The sequence below is a fragment of the Oxyura jamaicensis genome, chromosome 14, assembly GCF_011077185.1.
Source record: "Oxyura jamaicensis isolate SHBP4307 breed ruddy duck chromosome 14, BPBGC_Ojam_1.0, whole genome shotgun sequence".
NCBI lineage: Eukaryota > Metazoa > Chordata > Aves > Anseriformes > Anatidae > Oxyura > Oxyura jamaicensis.
The window spans coordinates 3,059,417-3,084,132 of record NC_048906.1 but is presented as its reverse complement, the minus strand read 5'-3'; the positions used below and the strand labels follow the sequence as shown (position 1 = coordinate 3,084,132).

At 56.2% G+C, this 24,716-nt stretch overlaps 1 protein-coding gene and 2 long non-coding RNA genes across 6 annotated transcripts in view; 1 reads left to right on the top strand and 2 right to left on the bottom strand.

The window, feature by feature from the left end:
• The window catches only part of PEMT (phosphatidylethanolamine N-methyltransferase), a 38,310-nt gene that overhangs the window by 6,815 nt on the left and 6,779 nt on the right, over window positions 1-24,716 (bottom strand). For all 4 annotated transcript variants that reach the window (XM_035339073.1, XM_035339072.1, XM_035339071.1 and 1 more), the window contains exons 3-4: window positions 10,109-10,224; window positions 3,733-3,878 (exon numbers count right to left, since the gene is read on the bottom strand). In XM_035339073.1, the coding sequence (XP_035194964.1) occupies window positions 3,733-3,878; window positions 10,109-10,224 (262 nt within the window). The remainder of the gene's footprint in view (window positions 1-3,732; window positions 3,879-10,108; window positions 10,225-24,716) is intronic.
• On the top strand, window positions 4,741-9,798 carry LOC118174057. Its single transcript, XR_004754520.1, has 3 exons — window positions 4,741-8,837; window positions 8,889-8,989; window positions 9,027-9,798. It is a non-coding gene; the product is annotated as an uncharacterized LOC118174057 (long non-coding RNA).
• LOC118174060 lies at window positions 20,529-23,136 on the bottom strand. Its single transcript, XR_004754523.1, has 2 exons — window positions 21,667-23,136; window positions 20,529-20,682 (listed from the first exon to the last, which is right to left on the bottom strand). It is a non-coding gene; the product is annotated as an uncharacterized LOC118174060 (long non-coding RNA).

Here is a 24,716-nt window from a genome sequence, read left to right as displayed (position 1 = left end):
TTTACATTCCTCCCCAGCACACAGCTCTCACGGTCCCACCTGGCTGATTCTGCTTTCCCGATTGAAAATTGCCCCTCTAAAGTCACTTGAAGAGGAAGCAAGTGCATAGGTTCCAAGCCATTTAATGGGGAAATATGCCCAGAACACCGTAATGGTGTTTTGAGATGTTACAATCAAGACCGCTACCGCCAAACGCCCTCTTTCAGTGCCACCCTTATCTCGTGGCTCAGAGAATTTCTCAGAATTTCAGAAAATAGCACCCGGGCCTACAAAACACTCAATTATCGGCATGATGGTGATGATGATATGAGGTGATTGTCATCCGTAACGAGGAAAGCTTTCAGGACTGTCAGCATTCAGCCTTCCTATCTGGCACGGAGTCATCCCTCGGTGTTGCTGAAGGGTGCAAAATGACAAGTGAGGAGCTGTGCAGCTCGGGAACGGCATTTCAGGGGGGCAAAGGAGCTGCGATGCAGAGCCTCGGCTTCTGCTGGTCTTACAATGAGAAAGCCACAAAGCCCAGCAAGGGTTTCGCTCCGTGTCCGCAGCACAACCCAGCAGTCCGCCAGCCCAGGGCCCAGCCTTGTGCCCCCAGCGTTGCCACCAGCCCGTTCCCTGACCTTGGGCGCGTCTCCTCCCAGCTCCATTGTGCGCCGACCATAATAATATCGGCGTTTCTCACAGCGCAGTGGGGGCGAGGATTAATGTATGGTGAGAAAGGGCTTGGAAATCCAGATAAAGCACATTACGGGAGTGCAAAGTGTTCAAGGTTATTATTATTACCTGGATCACTGAGTAATTTCTTTGACCTCACGTGGTGCAAAAACATTTCTTTCCAAGGATAAACAGCGCCTGCCCAATTATACAATGCTTTTGGGCTTTAACTACAGGCCACTAAGTGAGATAATTGCCTGGTATTTATACTATATGTTCCCACAGTTACTTGGCAATGCATCTCTGAGATTGTTCTGGCAGAAAGCACCCCCCAAGCGCAGCCGTTGCTGTGCTTTCTTGTGTCAAAATGCTTCATTATCCCTGCCCGCCCTCGCCTCGGGGCCGAACGCCTCGCGCCCCAAATGACGCTGGCACCGGGGAGGTTTGCACAAAGGGAACGCAGCCGGCGGGGAGGGTCTGCAAGGCTTTCATAGCCAGGCAGGTGCTAAGGGAAGGGACTGGGCATCAGCCTCAGCCTGGGCATCTCCTGCGCCTCCATCAAGCCCTCAAAACAGGAATCAGCCCCCTGTCAGGCCAAGGGACTTTGGGATCTACTTTGGGTGCATTTTTTGGCTGGAGGTCGGTGTAAGCACCTCGCCCCAAAGGGCAGTGATCTGGGGGTTGCTTTGGATCGTGGCGGCAGAAAGCCATTCGATGCACCCCGTTAAGCTTCCCATGGCTTCCTGAGCAAAACCCAGCCCCAAGTGCCTCCACTGCCCCTCTTCAGAGCCACCATAACCCACTAAAAGAGTTCGGTCGGGGTTAGTTCACTTGAAACGTTGGTCAGCACTGCAAGGAACCGTGCGTGGGTGCAGACGGATGGGCTCAGACAGGCAGAGCTGCCTCTCGGGTGCCCCCAGCCTCCGGGAAGCCCAGCGTTTGTTCTTGCCTTTGTCAGAAAATCAGGCAAACGGCCCTGAACTGAATTCCAGCAAGCGCACGGCGCTTTCTGAATCGGCACGCTGGCGCCGGCAGGGTGGGAGCGGGGTCCTGCAGGGGAGAAGGCAGCCGGGGCTGGCAAGGCAAGGGATCGCATCCAGCCGCTGCAAACGGAGGCCGGGATGCAGTGGGGTGGCACAGAGAGGCTTGTGGCAGAAGGGTGGCTCCTGTGGCTCCTGCTGAACGATTTAGCCTGTTATTTAAGAGACAAAGTGCTGTGCAGCTGCTCTGCGGCTTAAACTTGTTAAAGAGGGGTCTCCGGGGCAGCCCTGACGCAGTCTCCGTGCCCTGCCTGGCTCAGCCCTCGTTGCTTTAGGAAAACTGGAAAGGGAAGGGTCAAATGCTGTCCCAGTAAATTCGCTAAGTGCTTGGGCATCTCAGGCTCTCTAAACTCCTCTTGATCTCAACCGGCTGTGAGAAGCAGCTGGATGATGCAATGACACTCCTCGCCAGGGAAGCACAGCCCTCGGCCACCCGCGGCCAGAAGCGCCCGCACTGCCCGGGGACCCTGCTCCCACCGCAGCCCCAGGACACCAGCTGGGCATGCAAGGGGATGGTGCTCAACCTGTGTGAGACCCCTGAGCCCTGCAGACCCCGTCTGTCCTCTGCTGCTGCAAGGAACCACACTGAACATCGTTCTCAGCTGAGAGCTTGGGGGCTCGCTGGAGCCACACACCAGCTTTTGCTCCCAGGACGGATGCTCCCAGCACCTCCCGCCCCGCAAGCGCTGCGGTGGCTCGGCTCTATCCCTGCCGGCCCCGTCACGTTCCAGCTGGCAGTGCTGGCCCTGCTCCCTGCTGCGTCACGCCAGGCTCGGCACGAGCCATTGTGCAGGACGGAGCAGCAATGCCCGATGCGGGCCACCACCGCCCGCCTCCTCCCTTCCCCGGGGGGCACCGCCAGCCGTGCCAAAACGGAGGGGGCCGGGGCCACGCTCCCTGCTTACGCCGAGCCTGACTCACTCGTTTGCTTTTCCCCGGCGGTTCAAGCCCAGTGGGTCCTCCTGATCGGCTGAATCAGGCTTTACGTAAACAGCCCCAGAGCTGGCTGGGCTTCAGGAGCGCTCAACCAGCTCCGGCCGGTGGGTGCTCCTGTGCTCGGCTTCCCCGGACACGTCTCCGCTCACAGCATCGCTCCCGGGGGCTGCGGGTGAGCTGGGAGGGAGCCGCAGCCTGGTGGCTGGGGGCCAGGGGTGCAACACGGGGCCGGGAGCACCAACGGCGAGAGCCCACGATCAGGAGTGCTGGGCTCTATTTCTGGCGGCAGGATCTTGGCCAACCCAACGCGTTTCTTTGCGACTCCACTTGAAACCAGGAAGGCTTATTACCTCCCTCTCCTCTTCCTGGAGACGCTGCAGGAGCTAATTGAATTTGGTTTGTAAAGCACTTGCAAAAGCACAGCCTAAATGCGGTGTCAAAGCCGGGGCTGTGATTATTCCAGCCAGCGGGAGCTGCCCCTTTCCTTCGTTATTTATTGTTCCCGTCTCTATTTTATTTTTATGAATTCCACACATACTGGCGTATTTCTAAAGTCAACAATGCTAATAGAATTACTCTCTAAATGTGAAAGCAGGCACAGTGGAAAATGCCTTTTGCCAGAAAGCGGCAGATAAAAGGATCTGTCAGCGGATGTCAGGTTTATTGCAGAGGGGAAGAGCAAATGAGATCTTGCTGGAGCGCGTGTCAGGCATCTGGGGGCTCAGCACAGGGCGCCTGGATGGCTCATACCTCTCCTTCCTCCTCCTCCTCCTCCTCCTCCTCCCCACCATGCGGCAGCTGTGCAGGTGCTGACCTGCTCACGAGCCCTGCCCTTGGGCTGCTCTTTCTGTAGGACACTTGATCTCCGAGATAATTAGCTGATTTCTAAAATTTCAGGCTCGACACCGGAGGTGATGAGGCCGGCTGTGTAACATCACCGCACCATCAGCTCCGGGCAAGGTAACGGCGTGGCTACATCACGCCTCGGTGTCACACAGCCGAGAACAAACCTAACAGCTCCCCAGAGACAAGGAAGAAGAAATTCCTGCGGGACTCTGCCCGACCAAGAGACCCCTGGGAGGACTCAATTTTTCGCGCTTACCTAGGAAAGTCCCGGTGAATCCCAGTGCTAAGAAGCTGGAGATGACAAACAAGGTCCCTACAGCCAAGACGACCAAGCCTGAGTAATAGGCCCAGTGGCTGTCCAAGCCCTCCAGCTTCGGCTGGCTCTTCATGGCTTCTGTGAAGCTGTCAGAGAGACAACAAGCGCTGTTAATAGCGGCGACTCACTGTTCACGTCACCCCCCCTCTGGGAGATGCAGAGCTTTGGGAGAGGATGCTGCTGAGGAAGATGCTTCTTGGGGCCCTTTGGCATGTCTCAGGGTCCCCTTTTCCAATGGGGAAAGCAGCCAAAGGCTGGTGAGCAGCCAGGGCTTGACCTGGGGCACTTAATTTTAACTCGCAACCCTTGGTGGAAATGTCCTGCAAATGCTGACCCCACCGAACCGCAACATGATGCAAAACAAAAAAAATACATAAAATGCAGAAAGATGCCCTTGTTAATGCTGGAGACTGCGATGCCTCCGCACGGGACCTGGAGGACTGGGGAACAACCCGCCGGGTTATCTCGTGCTCCCACCCCCGTTCCTCTCCACCAAAATATTTTGCAGCTTTCGTGCGCTCGCCGCGTGCCCAGGAGTGATTCACGGCGGAGGCCTGACAGCCAGGGGGAGGATGGGAGCAGCGAGAGGAAAATGCTGGATGCACGCGGTGTCAAGCGCGAGCCGCGCTTCTCAGCTCCGGGCTCAGGCAGGCATTTCGGGTCTGACCTCCCAAATGCTTGTTTGTGAGCCTAAGATCTGTGACCCCCCTGTGCTGGGCCACCCGAACTTTGCCCAGGAGCAGGGCTTGGCAGGGCTGGCGCCTCGCATAGCTCCGGTGCGAGCGGATAGCTCCAGACAAGATAACGCCGTGATTCAGAAATGCCCGTCAATAACAGCGAGATGAGATAACAGCCCCACGGAGCTGCGTGCAGCGCCTCCCCACAGACTGCTGACACGACGTAGGAAACTCGGAGCTTTTTTTTTTTATTATTATTATTTTTTAATGAGCACCCTGGAGGCTGAAATTCAAGCGGAATAACAGCACTCCTGCGCCCCTGGCCATCGCTGCCTGCCTTTTGCTCCTCGTGCTCCCAGGTCTGCGCCTGGAACAGACCCGGTGGTTTCAGGGCTGCCAGCTTGTGTGATGTTATCTGCGGTGGTTGGGAGGGTTTTTTTTCCTGAAGTCCAGCTCTGCAGGTCTTGCAAATCCCTTGGTTTTCTTTGCTGCCCGAATTGAAGCTGAGTCCTGCCAGGCCGGCTTACAGAGCCGGGGCTGCAACGCACCTTGCGAAGGCTCAAGGTGCCTTCGCCTTTGCTGGCAAGGCACTCGCCAAGCAAAGCCCGGGATGATATTAAACCTTACGGTGCACAGGCCTGGCTCATACCTCTTGTTTTCCTTGGGGCTCATTCCTACCAGGTTTTCTACTCTCTGGGAGCCTTTAGGCCCCCACAGCAAGCCGTTTTATCCTTCAGCACGGACTAGAGCAAAGAAGCAAAACAAGGAATAAACGTGCTGTGCTGGGGAGGGAGCTGGAAGGAGCCTCGGCGAGCTCCTCCGTGACCCAGCACATCGCCGAGGCTCACCAGCTTCATCCTGGTTTCGTTTAAAATCCGTGCTGATGGGAAGACACAATCCAGCAGCCTCACAGCCCCTCGCATCGCATCCCTGATGTTTATTTTTGAATAATAAAAGCGTCCCCTCTGAGGAAGCCCAAACCTGCGCCCCTGCCACCAGCACTACCGGGGTTTGGATGGAAAGCCACTGCCCTGCGGGGACACTCCCCTAGCAAAAAGACGTGTGGGTCTGGCGTGGTGCTCAGAGGCTGCTTTTTGCTCGGGATTAGCAGGACCAACGCTATCTTGCATCCTTGAAGCTCCCCTATCCTGTGCTCGTGACCTGCCTCGGCCTCGGAGTATGAGAAGGACAAACGTGGCTTGGAGAGCGTGACCTGGCTGACTGCGAGAGTCGCAGCGGAGGGTTTGCAACCAGCACGTGACGCCGTTTGCTTTGGCAAAGCCGTCTCCCCTGCTCCAGGTGATGCCATCCTCCCTTTTCACGGCTGGCAGGCCTGCAGGAGCTACCCTCAGCAGCACGCCCCGCTTAGTCCCCTGCTGTTCGGCTGGCAGCTAGAGAGGGAGGCGTTTGCGCAGAGGTAACGGGCTGCATTGCCCTCCGGGGCCGTTTCCTACCTTCCTAAACGCTCTCTCTGCATTAAACATGATGCACGGGACTGGTAAATAAACCTTTTAAGCATTTATGATGCTGGGCCACGATGAGCAGCACGGAGCTGCCAGCAAATGCAGTGATTGTGGCATCCGTGCCTGCTGCTGGCGGCGGGGGAGCCCCCTGGGGCTGCTGCTCACCCTCCTGGCAGGGGGAGGACGAGGCAGGGGCCGTTCCTTTCGCGGGGCACGAGTCCTGGGGCCACCCAGCATCGGTCCCCTTCTCCATGTGCCTCTGAGTCACGTTCATCACAGCGTTTATTTCTGGCTCTGCTGCAAGGCAGCGTCCCGGCTCGGCACCTGAGAGGACGCCGCTTGCAGCCAGGCTTTGTCCCGGTACCTGGAAACGCTTTTGTGCGCCGAGCGGAGCGACTGCCGTGGGGAGGAGCTGCCCTCTTCCCAGGGCAGGGATGGATGGGCTGTGACCTACTTTAATCGCATCCCCGGCTGCTGTCACGAGGATGTCTGTGATCATGGGGTAGAGGGGGCCTGGGGGGTGCCCCCCAGCTTTGGGGAATGCAAATGGGGGAAACGGGGCTTCCCCCAGCATCTCCCCACGTGTACCCGATGGTTTTCCAGCACAAACACCAGCGGCACCCGCTCCCTGCCCCAGCCAAAAAGCCCAAACCCCCCAGCTCTGGCCCAACTGGCAGATTTGGATGATTCCCCGAGGGGTGCAAGCCAGCTGTGGGTGCACAGCCGCCAGGTCAGCGGGGTTTGCCCCAAGATGCCAAGGCAACCGGCGCCGCTTTGCCCACCCTTCCCAAAACAGAGCGACGTTTGCTCAGGCACTCAGCTGTTGCTGCGCAGACGGTGCCGCGTGGTGGGAATAAACCACATGAACTGGAAAAGCACTCTGGAAATGGCCCCGCAGCGCGGGGACGGAGGTGTCACACAGCTGGAAGTGGCTTTAACCCGCGGTGTGCTCAGCACCAGGGGCAAGGGTAATCCGCAGAGGGTACTGAAAGCACTGCTTGCCCCGCAGGGATCCGGAGGGGACCCGGGGCCAGGTTTGCACCAACAGGAGCTTATATTGCACAAACAGAAAGCTAACCAAACCTGCAGCCCAAATATATCCCCAAAAGCCACACGGAGCACAAAGCAAGCCTGGAAATGCTGTACTGAGAGAGGAGCTGAGTTTTTCGGGTCTCTGGGCGTCTCTCGGTGGCACACAGCACACATTTTGTAACCCTTTTACCACAAAGCAGGGCAAAGACCTCATCAAGCAAACTGGGTCGCTGCTGCAGCGCTTCCCTTCGCCCGATCCCTAAAATCAGCCTGGAAACCGGGCAAGTGCAACTGGGGCAGAAGCGGGCCGGGGGCCGGCAGGCAGCGGGAAGCAGCGGCGGCGCAGGCGGCTGAGCAGCATGTCCCCGTCCCCGTGCTGGAGGCTTTGTTCCTCCTGGCAAAAGCAGGCAGCAGGGGGAAAATGGTCCAGCGGTGGCCAGCAGCAAGCACCACTGCCTGCACGCCGCAACAAAAGACCTCGCTCGTTAAAAAAAAAAAAAGGGGGGAAATAAAGCCTAAAACCATCCCGTCGATACCACCAGCGATTGTTAGCCCGGTCATCATCTTCACAGCTTCTTTTGCCAATAATGACTGCCTTTCTGCCAGCACCAGGGTGGGTGTTATTTAGGTCAGCTGGGGGCTGGAGCAGCTTCTCTCCCTGCCTGGCAGTGGCTCCTTCGGGGGCACGAGGTGCTTTGGTCCACCCGGAGCTTTTCCCAGCCACGCTCAGCCTGTTGGCAGCGTGGGTTGGAGGGGATGTGGGCTGCTGCAGGCCACGCTCAGTTCCCATCACAAGCGTGGTCACTTCTGCAGAAAACACGCCGCGATACGAAGATCGATGCTGTTTACAACACAATTGTTCTTGATACCAGATCCAGGAAGTAAACAAGCTGAGCATAACAGAAGCACGCTACTGAATGACACCCGGCCCCTTCCCGGTGCCAAATCTGGCCCCAGGGTGGGTTCTTTCTGTTGCAAAGGTGCTGCCCTTGTTCTGCCTCCGCAGAGCGTGCTTGGAGCAAAGGCACCACAACCCGGACACCCCAGGGGCCTCGCTCTGCATCTCCCAAATCCCCCTTTTGGGCACACATAACACGGGTGGTGCCGTCACAGCTCGGACAAACACCCCGAGGCCCCGAAGGTGGGAAGTGTGTAAGCTCCCTGGGTACAGAACCACCTGCAGACGCCTGCTCTGAGATGAGGAATTTGCAAGAGCGTGCAAAGAGGAGCCAGGGACAGCTCCAGAAGGCAGCACCCCTGGCTTACTGCATGGTCAGAGCCGGGAGGGATGTCAAGAAGGTGGCTAGCGCCGGAGAGAGACACGGGATGGAAATGTGCAGGAGGATGTAGGTGGTCGTGTCCCGTGTCACACGGTAACAGCCATAAACTGCTGGGGTAATGGACACAGTGCAGGAAGGCAGTGCAAAAGTTCAGGGGTTGTTTTCCCCGATAAGAGCCCCGGTGATGGGAGTTTCCTGCTTCTTGCCGAACCAACATGACTGTCATGAAAATCATCGCTGCGCCAAAGCAATTAAGGACGCTTGCCTCGTGCGGTTGACTAAGCAGGTCCCCTCTGGTCACAGGTCACTCTGCGTTGCTTCTCAGGAACAAGCCGAGGCTGATAACGAAGCTCGGGGCTGGGAAACACCTAATTGCTTAATAAGCATCGAATATTCCTTTTCTTACAACCAAAGTATCCCTTTGGATGAAAAATTGCATGAGACCATCACAGCATCGACCTGGGGACAAGACCAAGGAGGCCCTGGGGACACCTTTTTGCTGCTGCCTTGATGTGAGAGCCGTGGGCAGGATCACACCTCCACAAACAGCACGGCCTCTCCTGGCTGGAGGGCTCACGGAGCCGGGGATGGAGGTGGGGAGTTTCCCAGGTGTATTTCAGGGCAGCTGCAGCTCCAGAGGCCAGCCTGAAACCATCCCGTGGCTCCCAGGGGCAGGACTTGCCTTGCTTGAATAGCCTGGGGTGCAGTGCTGGGACAGGTCAGGCCTCCTCGACTCTCCCCATCGGTGCCTCACCGGGATCCGGCGAGCGCCACTGCCCCAGAAGCTCAGCAGGACCCCCGGGAGCTGGGATCGTCCCCCCATCAGCTGTGTTTTTAATTAAAGGCCGGACCCAAGGCTGTGCACTGCTTCCCAGACCACAAGCAGCTGTGTCATCTGTGCATGAGGCTGCCGAGACATTTCCCAGCAAAATCCAAGCGTGCCATGTCGCTGAGCCACGGGCAGAGCGCGCACATGCCCCCCACACCGCCTGTACCCAACGATGGCCACATTCACTGCGAGCTTCCCTGGGCATTCTGCAACAAGAAATAGCAGTGACAAATGCAGAAAGGCAAGGGCAGGTCTCGGTGTCATTTCCAGGAAGGCAGAGCTCTTAAATACACGTGCAAATTCCAACCTGAGATCTCCGTGCCTGGGAAATTACCCGGAGTACTAAACAACCCATTAGCTCTGACCCTGGCGTAATTGAATCTGGAAATTTAGTAGAGAGCCTGCCTTTCCTCACAGCGTCGAAGATAAAGCCTATCAGATCGCAGATAAATTGCTGGCATTGAGGAAATCTTCCGCAGTAAACCTCTGTGCTGCGCTCAGAACGTCAGCGGACGTATTCCCATGGTGCAGGGCGCATCAGTCACACAACTCTCTCAGCACAGGTAGTGTTTAAACAGATGGCAGATAAGAGTTTGAAGAGGCTGCTGGCTCAGTGCACAGACAATCCCACTCTTCTGCACAGGAAACGGGGGCTTCTTAAAAACAGGCTTCGTTTTGGTTATCGTTTTCACGAGAAAATTAAAAGATTCTGCTGTTGGGTACGAGCCGCGCGGTGCCGACAGCCTTCCTGCCACCCGACGGCACGCAGGGCAGGGGAAGCTGCCCCGAGAGAGCGGGGCAAGAAAATCTATGACACCCTGATGGTTTGCTCTCCTGACCACAGCCACCTTGCTGCATCCCTCTGCCTGGCTGGGGTGTTCCAACCCCCTGGAATCAATCTGCTGGCTGAAGGGATCCAGGTAAAACCAGCACGCAGGGGCTGGATGCAGCCCTGCAGAGCAGACAGCCCTCGTCCCCGTGCCCTGCGGGGGCACCTCTTTGGGTTTCCATAGAGCAGAAGAGCTGGATCCTTACCAGTGGCTCCGCACGCAGTTGAGCATCAGGATAACAGTGCCCAGGCAGTAGCAGGCGGTGTGCGGAGAGCCGCAGACCCGGCTGAGCGCTCGTGTTTTGTGCTCCCATCTCGCCACCTGAAGAGACAACAGAAAAGGAAAAGGGGTGGTTGGAGGCGCCAGGTTGGAGGTGCTCAGAGAGGCTGAGGCTGCCCCTGCTGAAGCCGACGGGCTCATGCAATGGAGCCTGGAGTTGCTCCCTGCCAGGAGGAACGAAAAACAGATCCCAGAGCAGGGGATGGACCACAGGCCCCCCCAGCTCTGATTTTCCAGGCTCTAGGACCTACGCCCAGCCACCCAGACCCTACCAGGCAGGGAAAACCCCTCCTCCAGAAAAATCTGCGGCGCTCCCCCCAGCTCCCTCCAGGTAAGACCTGCCAGCTTGGCAGAGATAACTGCTTCCCTTGCGCGTGCTGAACCAGCTGGCCTTCGTTAGTGCTCAGCAATTTCAGCCACTAAGGGCCACACGCACACCGTTTGGTGATGGCCCCGGCCCCTCGCACGCCAGCAGCAACTCCAGGGAGGTGTCAGCATCCCTGCCAGCGCACTTCCCTCTGGCTGCAGTGGTAAGCCCCAGGTTTTACAGAACAGCAGAAGCTGACGGCCCCCTGCCCCTAAACGCAGCTGAAGAGGTGCCCCCTCGCCCTGGGATGCTGCTGGAGCTGCTCCCTACATCTGCAGCTCTGCCCCCCCCCCGAGTCACCACATCCACAACCCTCCCTCCCAACCCGACCAAAATCCCTCCAGCCGGTATGTTTTCCACCTTTCCACGTCCCCCAGCAAGCTGTAGCTGGGTTTATCGCCTCTTTTAGGTTTCAGGCACCAAGCTGGGGGCCCTCCACGTGGCTTGGGTCAGCCCCTAAATTCCAGCCTGGCCAAGCACTCCCAGGCAGTGAGGCGGGAGGTGGGAGCCAGGGGAACGTTTCAATATCAGTTTGCTCCTCAGACACAGCCGGCTCTTCATTAGCTTCAAACACACTCCGCTCCCTCGCGAGGAGCCCGGGCAGCTTTGGGGGGCACCCGCAACCCAGCTATTCATCCCTTCCGAGCGCATTTGGTAATTTCCTGGCTCCGTTGAAGCAGCGAGCAGGGAAGGGCGGCTTTGCAGGCACCGCTTTCTTCCCAGGCTGATGCGGACGCACAAAGCGCCGGTGGCGGAGGGGGGACGGCCGCCTTCGGGAGGGGAGCGAGATGAAAACCTCCGATAAGCAGGGCACTGATTTCGCATGCTGAGAGCTGATTCAATTAGTTATGCAATGATTGCTCCGAAATTACAAATCCACTCATGACAGAGAGAGCTGCTTCACTGCCTTTTCCTGGCTGGTATAAATAGTTGGTATTCTAAATTGAATTTAAAACACCGTGCGTCATGCTGCTGCTAAAACGGGAGCTGCTGTTGGAGCACTGCAAGACGGGGAAAAAGAAATACAGGGTGAGTTACCACCTTCAGAAAGTAAAAAGTGACCACACAGGTGACTGAGTCACGGCCGAAAACCACGGCCGCGTGCCGGCCATCTCTGCGAGCCTCCATACTCCCTGGGAATTATTCTGGCGGTGTTCGCATGGGTGGCAGCTCCTGGCTCGCTCCGAGAGCTCGGCGAAGCATCTCAGCCGGTGGCAGAGCTGAGGCTGGAGGCTTCCAGGAGCCACCCCGGTGGCCTCGTGATTACCCTCGCTGCTACGAACGCTCGTCTGGGCAGCGAGAGAGCAAGACGGGGCAGGAGGGAGGAGCGTGTTTCGGAGTCCTTCGGGGCACCAGCTGGCTCCGTGCCGCTCCTGGTGCAGCCGGGCTCATGCTGCATCGTGCAAACTCCTGGCTGGGAGCGAAACACCAACTTGTATTTGGCTGTTGCAGCCTCCAGATAGGACCCAGGCCTCTTTTCCCAAGCACGCCACGAGCCCACGCATGAGTCACCAGCAGCAAAGCTGAGCGAGAGCCTGCGTGGAGCCTTCCCGGGGGGCTCCTCCAGGCCCCGCGCTGGTATTTCGGCTTCCGAACAATTAATTTGTTCCGGTTCTGGTTCTATTCCTCGAGCAGCTAATTAGTTCTGGCTCGGTTCGACTTTTCTAATTTTAGTCATCTGCTCGCTAATATTAGCTCCCGTTCGACCTACGGCTACGCAGCTGGCTTCATGGTTTTATGCAACCATTTAGCCAACGTGTTTTTATTTACCGCGCGGTGGACGCAGGATGATTTTGGCACCCTCCGAGGCTGCAGCTATTCCCGGCACGGTGCTTGCTCCCCGGCCAAGGCTGGCAGCCCCCGCTCCCACCGCCGTGCACGGCATCGGGACGGGGAGCCCCACGCCGCGCTGTGCCTCGCGGTGAGCGAGGGGAGGCAGGGCTTGTTGTTTTCCCACCTCCTGGTTTGGAAATGGAGCAACACAAAGTTCCCCGACTTTACCTGAGGGTCAAAGCAATAGAAAAAAATGTAAGGCTCTTTCTCCAAAGCCCTGCGCTTTCACTTTAGGAAATCTCGCTGATGGCTGCAAGCAGTTTCTGGATGTTTCCCACAATGCACGTTATCGAAATAAATCAGCATGAGGATGTGGCTGCAAAGCCGGGTGTGCTCCTGGGCCCCGTGTTCTGCTCCCAGGGCATCGCTCCCCCCCTGCGTAACGCGGGGCTGCCTTCTCCGAACGCGAACCGAGCCATCTCCCCAACCGCTTGGGCAAGTGCGCAAACCAAGCTGAAAGCACCGGCACGCATCCCCCACGGCCGCCCTGCTAGGAAGAAGGAAATGTTCTGAGCTCTCTGTTCTTTTTTCGGGCTGGGTAAACCTTCCCGAGCCACCTTGAGACGCGCCACAAATAGCCATTGGAAAAGCAATTTCATCTGACGAGCTTGCCTCCGCCGCTGATCCAGGGGAAATGCTCTTTACAGCTTTGTGTGCATGGCAGGCCGTATCCTCTCATTAATATTTAGTATTTGTTTCAAGGAAATTGATTTTTTTTTTTCGTCTGCCATCCAAGGCAGCCGGCTTTTGACCGCGCTACATTTTAATTTGCTCAGCCCCAGCTTTGAAACGGAGACTTTGTTCTGTTTTGCATGACTCCAGTTCTATATCTGGCTTGCCCCAGAGGTAGGGAACGAAACCAGACACCCCAAAGGCTCGCTGTCACATCTCGATGCTAAATCAGCTGCTCCATGTCCTCACGCTGCCCCATCGCCTTAGCACCACGACACCGGGAGGGCACTACTGAACGCGGCGTGCCTGGCGGGCTGGGATGGATTAGCAGCCTCCTTTCACAAAGGGAAACTGAGGCACTGGAGGGCTCAGGTGTGCAGCTGCTTCCCAGCTCTCCGGGATTGGGGTGGTAAGGCTGTGCCCACGTCCTGGGAAATCCCAGACCCATTGAATTGGACAATTCAAACTCAAAAACCTAAAGACCTAAGCCATTTTTTTAGCTTTCCCCTTCAGACTGATCTCTCCCGGGCCAACTTCCCATGGATGCTGGGCTCCACGCTGCTGCTGGCTTAGGAAAGACCCCGATGTGAGCTTTGATGGCTCCGTGCGAACACCTCCTGCAGTGGGAGGCATGTCCCCGCCAGCTCGTAATGCCACAAGAGTGTAGGAAACCTGACGGTCCCCTTACTGCTCCTCCAGAGACCAGGGGCACCAAATGGTTCCCCTGCTATGAAAAATCAATTTTCTCATTCCGAATCCCTGAAATCCTTCATTAAAGCAGCATGACATTCTCCGCTCCCTGCCAGCACTTGGGTGCCAGAAAATGACCTTGCTTGCAGCTATTGCATTTATCTAACAGACAGAGAGAAAAGAGAGACACCTGAGCACCCAAACTCTGACTAAGGCACTCTCAGGAGTTATGTGAGATCAGGGAGGATGTGATGATGTGGAGCACAAATAACTGAGAAGGCTGAAAGCACACGGACACCCACTGCCCGGCTGGGACCTCCAGGGCTGGCTGTCCTTTGGCAAACACCAGAGCATTTCTGGCTGTCCCAAGTGACCACAGAGGAAATGAGGGTGGCCTGCCTGACCTTATCCCTCCTAACAAACCGTGCGTGAGCCCTCTGCAGCCGGCGGGTTTATTGGGCAGTGCCGGCTGAGCACCGGGGCCAGGATGAGAGCTCCAACCTGGGCTCCTTTGGCTGCTCGAGGCACGCGCCCTGCAGCTCCTAGGGGAGAAAACCTCTGCTTTTCCAGGAGACCGCAAACCTTGGCAGAGACAGGAGGAGAGACGCCGCAGGGCTGATCCTGGGGAGCGTCGTGCCATCTTCCACGCGTGGTATTTCAGCCACGGGGCTGCTGTTCCCCTTTCCAAACGTGGCTGAGGATGCCGTGCACTGGTGCACAGCCCCATCCGAAATGCCCGCCCCGGCACCGGGCACGGCAGAGGCTTTCCGAAGGCACGCGCTGCAACGCCCCGGGGACCGGCGTGCCACCAGCAGCAAGAACATGATTAGCGGGAGCTCTGGGCAGCGAAGGCAGGAGAAAAAGAACAGAACAAACCACGTTTTAATTTGTACAAGCTGGTAATTATAGTTGCTATCTGTCTGAAATCTCTATTGAGTTTATTTAAATATGTTCTCCATGAAGGCCATTCAGACAGGAATTATCAAGGTGTTGCAGCAGAGGAGATAATGCCATGCAGTTTTCAACAGATCAAGGGCTGATTAGGAGGAATTAATTAGCTGCTTAAACAGCCCTTGACTCGCTGCAGCAATTAGCTGTCCCCTCCCCTCAGTCACGTTCCTCGTGCGGCCGCGGCGGCGACATGAAGCGCCCGCCAGCAGAACCGCCGGCCCCGCAGCGCCGAGGAGCCACGGATGTTTTTCGTCTCCTGGCTTTTATCAGGCTGGCCCTTCATCATCCTCCATCCACCACCTCTCACCTGCTACGAGCCACCAGTTCTCAGCTGGGCTCTGCCACCAGCTTCGCTCAGCAGCCTCAATGCCCCGTGCCGCCGCAGCACTGCCTGCCTCCCTCTGCTGAGCTGTCCCCGGCCAGACCTTTTCCAGAGGCAGGAGGAGAAGCTGGTGCTCAGCCACGAGAGCCCTTTCTGCCCCACGGTCCCAGGCTGCCAGCTCTTGGCAGCGCCCCAGAGGGTTCAGCTTTGTTTAATTGCTTCCTCCTGCAGCCGTGGCTCTGGACCGTCTGATCCGGAGAGCGAGTTATTGCTCTGAAGGCTTCTCAACTCACAGGCACTCAATTACGGAAAGCCATGAGATGGTAATGGAGCCCGAAAGCTTTTTAGCAAATGATTAAAGCCCTGCAAAGTTCCCCCACTAAGTACTGGAGCAGCAGCTTCCAGTTCATGCAATTAAAACGCTGCAGTGATATTAGAAGAGACAGGCACCATATTAAGAGTTTCATGTAAGCTGTAAGGCAACATAAGCCAGAGACTTGGCTGGAAATGCTTTTTTTTTCCTTTTTTTTTTTTTTTGTAACACACCAAGAGATGAGATGTGGGTGCTTTCAATGGCAAGGGCTCTGCAGCCCCGGGACCTCCAGGATCAGAGAAGACCTACAGTGGGGCACAGAGGGCTTCCTACCACCCCGTCCCCACTCGGGGCTCAGGTCAGAGCCTGGGGGGTTTGGGCACCCCAAGACCTGGGAGAGAAGGACGGGGGGCTGCCCTGGGAGGCTACACCCATCTCTTTTCTCACCTTCCCCTTTCCCCATCTGTACGATGGCAATAACAGCTGTCGGCGAGGTGCAGCCGAGAGGAAAGGCTTAGCGGGTCCGCGTCTGCCAGAGCTCCGAGAGGAAGACGTCGGTTCGACTCAAGAAAGCTTTTCCATTGCCTTCCACGAGCTCTGGGTGTGGGGTTCTGTTGTTTGTTCCAGCCAAAAGAAACAACAGCGGGGTTTAGGAAAAAAAGTCTGCGGTATGCAGGCTGGCTGCACAAAGAGGCGGCGGTGTGGGAACAGCCAGCTGGAGCAGCACGGCTGCACGCACAGGTGACGGAGAGCTCCGCGAGGACACAGGCACACGTTTGCAGGCTCTGGCTGTGGAAAGTGAGAGCATCCAGGGGGTAAAGAAGAGAAATATGAACAAGGGAAAAGGAGGTCGGGCTTCTCCCCAAAGCCCAGGGGTGGGTTTTGTCCTGTCCGTAAGGCATCTGCCGGTGCAGCCCCGGTGGCGTGGGGTGCTCGGTGGGACCGGGGACGGCTCCTCTCCAGCAGCACAGGGCATGGCAGAGCTGCAGCACTGAGCTGTGCCAGCATGACAAACCCATCGCCGAGACGGGGGAGTCAAGAGGAGGAAATTAGAGCTGAAGTGCTCCTTCTAGTGATTCCTGCCTGAAGAAGCCGCTGCGCCGCAGACGAGGGGTCAATGGGATCCAGTCTGGTACGGGGAGAAGAGCAAAGTGACTACACTCATTTAGGAGCAGAAAGATGAATGCTGAAGAAACCCAGCCTGTCTAAACCATGGGAGAGTTGTGCCTGAAAAAAAATAAACCCACATCCTTCCCCAGGGAAAGTAACTGGACTGAAATGGCACAGGTCACCTCAGCCAGCGGCCTTGAGGTGGGGAAACAAAACAAGCCGGCAGGTAAACAGATAAGGGTTTCATAAGGACTGGGTACGCTTTACCTCAAAGCCATCCCTTGAGATTACCTCCACACGAGTCTTTACCTTGAATCCACTCATGATAAACAGCGAGATAATAAATTTCATTTCTCTAATAGTGTTTGTGGGATTTGTCAAAGTACCATCTCATTAGCCGCCTGCAATAAAAACAAGCCCCTGCTTAGCGTGCGCCGCGGCAGCCCGGGCCCGTAAATGTTCCGTGAGCAATATCCTTTCCTCTTCAATAAAAACAAAACCGACATGGAATACGGGCCGCATTCGCCAGCAATTTCCAACACAAAATCTGAACGGCTTCTCCTCGAGGCAAGGAGCTCATGATTTATGGCCGAGGGGCTGGAAGCCGAAGGCAGGTGATTTCGCGTAAGCGAGGCCGCGCTGCGTGAATTCATCCTGGCAGCGGGAACCCTCGCAAGCAGCTCCCCAGGTCAGAGCAGGGGAAGGACGAGGCTCTGCAGCCGCAGGGATCGCACGGCCCTAACAGGCTCTCCCGGCCAACAAACCCCGTGGAAAATGCCTTTAGGAAATAATGACTTCTCCAGAGCGCGGCACAGGCTGTGGGAGGCCCCCCTCCAGCCTGTCTGGGATGGGGTGTGGATGGCCCAGCTTCGGGAGGGATGCAGGGGGATGCGTGCCTGACGCAGTGATGCATCCCAATAAAATACCCTCCTGAGAGCAGGGCAAGGCAGAGGCTGCACCTACACGAATATCCGGGGCTGTGCCAGAGCCCACAAGGATGGCAAGTGCTGCTGGATGAGCGGCTCGTGCGCAGGATGTGAAGCATTTTCCCCAGCGGGGATTCTGCACGTTTTATTCTTGTCATCTTCCGTGCTCAGATGACTTGGTCCCCACCCTACATCCCATCGCATGCAGTCCCACCGAACCGAGCCAGAAAGCAGCACGTCTCTCTTCCTTTCATACACTTCTGAAGCTCGGAGCGTTTTCCCCGAGCGGCACAGCCCTGGCTTTGCTCGTGCAGTCTGCAGGGCAAAAGATTTGCCTTCCCCATCGACCTGGAAGTGAAGGTGCGCGTCGGTCCCTCGCTGGTTTAACTGTGCTGCCCCTCTCACGTCCTGTACTCGCTTGTTTTTTGTTCTGTTGCTCGTGCTCACGCAGCACTCAATAAGCAAAGCTGGGGAAGGTGCCTGAAGTGCTGTGAAGCCGGCCGTCCCCCCCCAGAAGACCCATTCTCAAACAAAGCGATCCAACAATAGCACTGACGGTGTTTGAACTGGCACCAACACATACAGACGGGCTCTGTGCCGCACCACGCTGTCAGCGAGCGCTCGGTACAAACGCCACGTTAGAAGACAGCCAACGCCTCTCTTTTTTAAGACTTCCCTTCTATTTTCGGACCTCCGCTCTGCTGGGCTCTTTCCAAATCAGGCCCTGGATCCCAGCTGATCCGCAGGGCCGAGGTCGAGTCCCTCTGAAGGCGCTGCAGACTTCGGTGCCTTGGGTTTGGTCTGAGATAGGGGCATAAAGCTTTCTGCCTTTGTCACAAAGCTCCTCTCTGCTTTCCACAGCTTCCCAATTACTGCTGCAAACCTGCAGCTTACACCACTGTCGCAGTTGTAAATAAAGCCAGCCTGATCAAAAAACAGCTATTCTAGCCGGAATAAAAACGGACAGACTTCAGCAAATGCATCCAGAAATATCCTTCACTGAACCAAGACAAGCCTTTCCTGGCCCCAGCTGAAAGCAGACTGAGGTCACCCAACGACTCCGACATTTCTTGCAGCTCCCGATTAATTGCAAAGACGCTGCCATAAAGCTACCCTGGAGGCGTCAGCTAATTCACGTGGCTCTTTGCTCTCCCCTGTGACCCACTGCAAGCAGAAGCATCTCCGGATGCAAACGCATCGGCGCACAAACACAGCCCCACGTGCTGCCTGGGCTCTTCTGCTTGCTGTTTTCAGGCCCGGGCATCGTCTTTGCAGTTGGCTCTCGTTAATAGGCTTGTTGGATTCCAGCTCAGCCCAGCTCATTACCCACCCCGTCGAACCCGACACTAAATCAGGATCGCTCCTATCGCTCCAAATAAATAATAAAATTGCCTCCACGCAGGGGTTGTTTTCTTCCTCTCTCCCCCTAATGCAGGGCGGGTTGCATCTCGTGTATCTGTTAATGAAGTCCATTATAGGCAGAGTTTCTCAGCAAGTAAAAATTACAATCATTAGCCAGTGACTGACGAGAGACAGAAACACCATTTCTGCCCAGGCTAGCAATAACAGTACGCCGAGTACGCGTCCCGGCGAGTCGAGCCTTGCTCTCCCGGCACACGGTACCCAATGTTCTTCATTAGCACCGCTCTTTTTAATGGAGCAAGGCAGCGTCCTGCGGCAGGTCGCAATTACACGCAACAATTAAGTCAGGGAGAAACAATGACGGGCATCGCAGAGGCACGTTTTGCAGCAGGGTTGCCAAAAGGTGAAACGGGAGAGGATCGGGAACGTTTTAAAGCCCCCAAACCAAGTGGGGGCACGGTGGAGGAGACACGACTGGCTTCCTTGTGAACCACTTTGTAATTTTTGTTTTAAATAGTGAAGAAACAACGATTGTTATTTTTTGGTTGTACTACCGTAATGGCCAGGACCTGCAGTCTCAGCCCGGGGACTTCTTGTCCCATTTACACACAGCACACAAAGCTGGTCTGCTTCTCCCACAGCTGTAGCCGCTCTCCCGCTGCCCTTTTGTGAAATTAGGGCTTAATTCCCTGGAATAAGCCTGCTAATAAGGCCTCCCAACACACCCATCCTTCTGGACAGCGTGTACCCGCTCATCGCTCTCCCAGAGGCTCTGACGGGAGGGAGGGGAGGGGGGGAGGGAAGAATAAATATGCCTGGCAGAGCACAAAATGCCGCAGAAACCTAACACCCCTTCACAGAGGAGTGAGACTTCGCTGGAAGAGAGGTACTCGGTGCTCCGGCCGCGCTCTGCGGAGCGCAGCCTCCGGCCGAGGGCCTCCGGGCCTCGCGGGGCCTCGCGTCTCACGTTCCCTGCTTCGTGTTAAGCCTCCCCTGGGAACATCTCCCACGGCGCCGAGGACACGCATGTTTGTGATGCTGCCGGCGTCCCCGCGGCCAACAATAGAGAGGGACACTTCGATCTTTATGTAACGCCGGCGGCCGCGCGCTCCCATCCCCTTGTCCTCGGGGAGGGGACGTTCGCACCGCCCGGCACGACACGCAGGGCCCTGGCCCAGGAAAGCCTTTTGGTGTTGTTTTGGGAAGAGGACGTAGCCTCTTCCCGATGGACTTCATGTTTTGTTTTTTTTTTAATCCAGTGCTTTCACTTTGCCCAGGCTCCAAAGGAGCCAGAACAGTGCAGGTCTTACCGGGCACGTGGAGCTGCTTATTAGGCCAACGTGTGAGTGAAATAACGTGAAATAAAGTGAAATAAGGTCCGTACTAACCAGCTAAAGGATTAAATACAATAACCAACCCCCTGGGGATTGCTGCTATAACCGGGGCTCCTGTGGGTGCTTACGGGTGGCCCCAGCAGCCCCCACATGCCCCTAGGTACTTGCTCAATGCCAAGAACATAACCCAAAAGCCGAGGGAACCACCGGTCCAGCGATGTGCACTACAGGGGAGCTCCTCCTCTGTTTCGCAGCCTCAAAGCCCAGCGTTATGACACATGCAAGCCCTGCATATCGTGCCCAGCCTGGCTGGAGTCGCCCACTCCACAAATCTGTACCGGAGCACAGGTCCCAGACAGGACCCAGGACCCCCGCGCACCCACACAGTGCACCCTTGCAACAGGGCTGCAGCAGGGACCCGCGCTCCTGCCGGTCTCTGCTGATGGCTACAGGCAGGAAAATAACGTTCCTCAATTGGGCAATGCATTTATTTTGGCTTCCGAGCACATCAATCTCTGGAAAAATGATTGCACGCCACAGTCTCGAAATGAAACTAATTCATTTCTGCTCTCCAGCCTTGGGAATCAAATGAGCAACTCCACAGTCATTAAAACAACGTCCTGGTAAAAATAAACAGGAAAGGGCACTTAGCAGGAATTCTTCGCAGTTAAAAATACCGTATCTCAGCTGAGGTCATTCGGTTTTCAGTACAAACGGCCACGCGTGCCCCGAGGAGCTGGGATCTGGGATTACTCCAGGCCTGTTGGGCATGCAGACGTAGCCGTGCTCCCCACGGCACTGGGAGATGCAGGAGACATTTCCACGGGCCTGGTGCTTGGCACACCTCGCAGCTTCCCTCTCAGCACCGTGAGCATACGGAGTTTTATTATTTCACGCGGACCCTTGTAGGAAACTTTGGCTCTCCACCTCAGCACGATCCGAAATCCAAGACCAATCTGAGAGAGCTGGGAAGGAACCAACTTCCCAGTGCAATCCACGCACGGACGGAAGGGATTTTTCCCAGTTCAAAATCCCCAGCGGGACTTTACGGAGTGAGCGCCTGGTGTTGGACTCACCACCAAGAACACAGCTCTGGGGGATGAGGCAGGAATAGAAACATCAGGAACATGAGGGGCGATTTTGGGTCCCTGGTCTCATCACTCGTGGGGAGGAGGAAGCTAAATTTGGTCCTTCTAAAAAGGGGTATTTCTATATCAAGGGGGAGGCTCCATCCGGAGGTGGTCACGGATAGCACCAGGCGGAGCTGATGCTGGATGAAGGGCAGGAGGTGAGAAAAGCAGGCAGAGTACCATACAGGATCATAAAAGCTGCGTGGACTTTTTCCTTCCCTGAAAACGTCTTTGTGCTTTTATGGCAAGGAGCTGCTACAATTACAGCTCCTTTCTACAAGCGAGGCACAAGGCAGATAATGAGCAAACCTCCCACCGCACAAAGGCGGCAGCGAAGGTGTTCTACAAGCCCTGATGGTCAGGCTTTCCCACAACGGCTGAATGCAGAGAAAATTGCTAAAGCCCATCTCTATTTCACCCACTTGAGGCTCACAGCCTGCTTTTTCTTCCCAAAAGTGCAAAAAGGGATCGCACCGAAGTGAATGTGCCCACGCAGACTGCGAGTGAAAGCCCTTCAGCCAGCCAGACGCTGCTCGCACGCCCCGACCTGCAGAACGAGCCCGGCACTGAATCATCTGCTCTGGAGGAGTAAAATGGGGAACGAAAAAGGGTTTGCAGGGGAAAAAACCAACACTACAAGATCGTGTTAAATCTGGACAACTGGGTAATGCACCGAGGAGGTTCGTGATTGCAACGGTACATGGGAAAATGGAGAGCTCCTGTCAGCCTTCCTCTGCCTCACCCCAAAATTCGCTGGGAGATGGGGGGAGTTTAACAAAGCCGCACGCAGCTGTGCACACCTGAGGCTGCCAGCTTTTTCTGGCAAGGAAATTCTTAATTTTCAAGGCAGGCAGCACTGGGGGGAGTGCAGAGATTTGTTGAGCTGAGACGAGGCTCCCAATATTTACCAGGAACGGGTGCCCAGCTAATGTTGTGGTCGAGCTGCCAAGTTTCAACCACGAGAGCGGGGATGTCGGATTCTTCTGCCGAGGGCCACTTCCAGCTCCTTACGCTACAGGGGATAAAATATGGTTCGAAAGGAAAAGGAGGGCTTTACTTCATGAATTACCAAGCTACTTCACCACCCGTTTCCTACTGCCACGGGAGCAACTGGAGATCAGCGTCCCCTCTGAGTTCACCAAGGGGGGGGAAACCAGAGATAACAAGGGTGCATTTTTGCGGGGGTGCTAACCCAAAAGCCCGGCTGACCCCCGTGCCCCAGCAGACTGCATGTCTCTGCCTTTCTCCGTCAGAGCAGCCTATTTTGGGAGGTGCTGTCTTTCTGGGAACTGGGCAGGCTTCTGCTAAACAGGCTGCCCCGAGGCACGGCAGGAAAACACCCAGCTCAATCTGTGACCATGGTAGAAACACGCCTGGAAGGAAGCCCGTGCACGATCCCAAGCACAGCCGACGTCCCAGCTCTGACGTCAGGGCTCCGTAGCCCCCAGCCTCAAAACCAGGCACAAACACTGCAAAACCCCAGGCTGCCCCAGAGGCCTTGCTGCCTTCCACGCCTCCTGGGCCGGGTAGATAAAAGCACTGGCCACTTTCTTTTTTCCTTTGTCCCGTGGGATGTAGGTGGTGATGGGAGAACGTGTCTTGCTGCAGTGTGCAGGATAGGGATGGAGGGGCAGAGAGGAAAGGCCTCTCCCGGCTCTTAGGGTCTATAAATAATCCTCTGCCGCACAACGTCAGCTTAAATGTATTTTTTTTCATCTTTTGTGTGTGTGCTGACTTAACCAGCAGGGCTGCCAGCATCCCGCAGTTTATTTTTGAAATGCTAAACAAGAAAAGTCCGGTATGCGCAACAACCCTGGGGTTCCTAGAGAAGCATTTGGCAAAAGCTAAAAAAAAAAAGAGGGCCGCTTTTCGAGCCACTTTGGCCACGATTCATGGGGAACCATGAGGTGAGAGACAAGATCCTGACATCAGGTCAGAGAAATGGGGAGCGGGCACGGGGTACCCAAGGCGGATCCCAAATTCCTGCGTGGAATCAGGTGCCCAAGCATGGGCTGGTACCAGTGCATGGTGGCTGCTTGAGTTGTTTCCCCTGCCTGGCCAGGCTGGGCTCCGTGCAGCAGGCAGCTCAGCCTGCGAGGGTATAATAAAGACACCGCACGGCTTTTTGAGGAGGAATGAGGTTAAAACACCTGGCTGCGGGGGAGAGGGAAGCGGTGCTGGGATGGAGGACGCGGCTCCCCCGCCAGGTAACACAGCTCCTAATTGTGTCGCTCCAGCCGGCAGGCCGGAGGATGTGACCCAGTTTGGGCGCCTGTTATGTGGCTCGCAGCGGTGCTGACACGCTGAGAACGCTAAATTTAGCAGGCAGGCAGGTGCAGAGTTACGGTGCAGAGGACGGGGGACTCACAGCACGCCGAGTCCCGGGGCGTTCGTTACGAGAACGGCCGGGAGAATCGATCCCAACGCGGTTACAGCATCGCTCCGAAGCCGTCACCGCCCGAGTGGGAAGCGTTACCAAGTCACTCGGAATAAAATTGCCACTAAATGCTGTTTGGGGGAGAAAAAAAAAAGAAAAATAATAATAAAAAAAGCAAACCCTCGCTGTTTCTCAGGCATTGTAGGAAATGAAAACGGCTATTGCCGCCTGGTAGAGAGTCCAATTATGAATAATGTGGATTCTCTCCCCGCACAAAGGATGAAAGGGAACAGAGCTGGTGGTGACATTTTAAGACCGGAGATGTAAGAATGAAGCTGAGCCTTGTCGTGAGCCCAGCATCTACCCCAGCAGAGCCGCTTGCTGCAGTCAGTTGCCTTGCAGCGTGGCTCGAAGCCCCGCTATTGATCTGGCATCTGCTATAAGCAGATAACCATTGTCACTGTGCCACGGCTTCTACGATGGGACCTAAAAGCACTTTTCAGAAGATGTCTGAGGGCTGTTTTCCTGCTCTTACCCCCAGCTGCACGCAGGCAGAGGGTTTTTTTTTTTCAGGGAGATCACGAAACTCTTGCAGATTTGCAGAATTTTCAGGCCCGGAGAGATCATTAAATCAGCCGCTCCGGCTTGCTCACCTACCCAATCCTTCAAACCTCAGCCACCCGCCCTGCACCGAATGCTCGAGCTGTGTGCAGCCGAAGCCGAGCAGAGCCCCCCTCCACCAGCAGCCCCCCCTAGCCCTCGCCCTGCTGCTGGTTGCCGGCCATTTCCTCCGCTGCAATTTCCTTCCCCCAGCCAGGTACTAACGCGCCGCAATCATGCCACCTCTCAATCTCCCCCTTCTGCAAGACAAGCAGCGAGAGCTGCTGAAATCCCTCAGCAGAAGGCGTTTTTCTCCTGCCCCCGGAATGTCTGCGAGTTCTGCTCCCGGGGGTCTCGCTCCTGATGGCTCCCAGCAGCAGGGGGAGGTTTTCGGCAGGCACCTTCCTCCGAATTTAGCCAGAAGTGGTCAGGGGGAGGTGAGATTGGGCTGCCGGTGCCTGCAAACTCCCCCTCCGCCCCACTCAAGCACTTCTTATCCACTTGGCAGCTCTCTCTAGTCTCCAAAGAAGGAGAAAAGGAAGGGAAA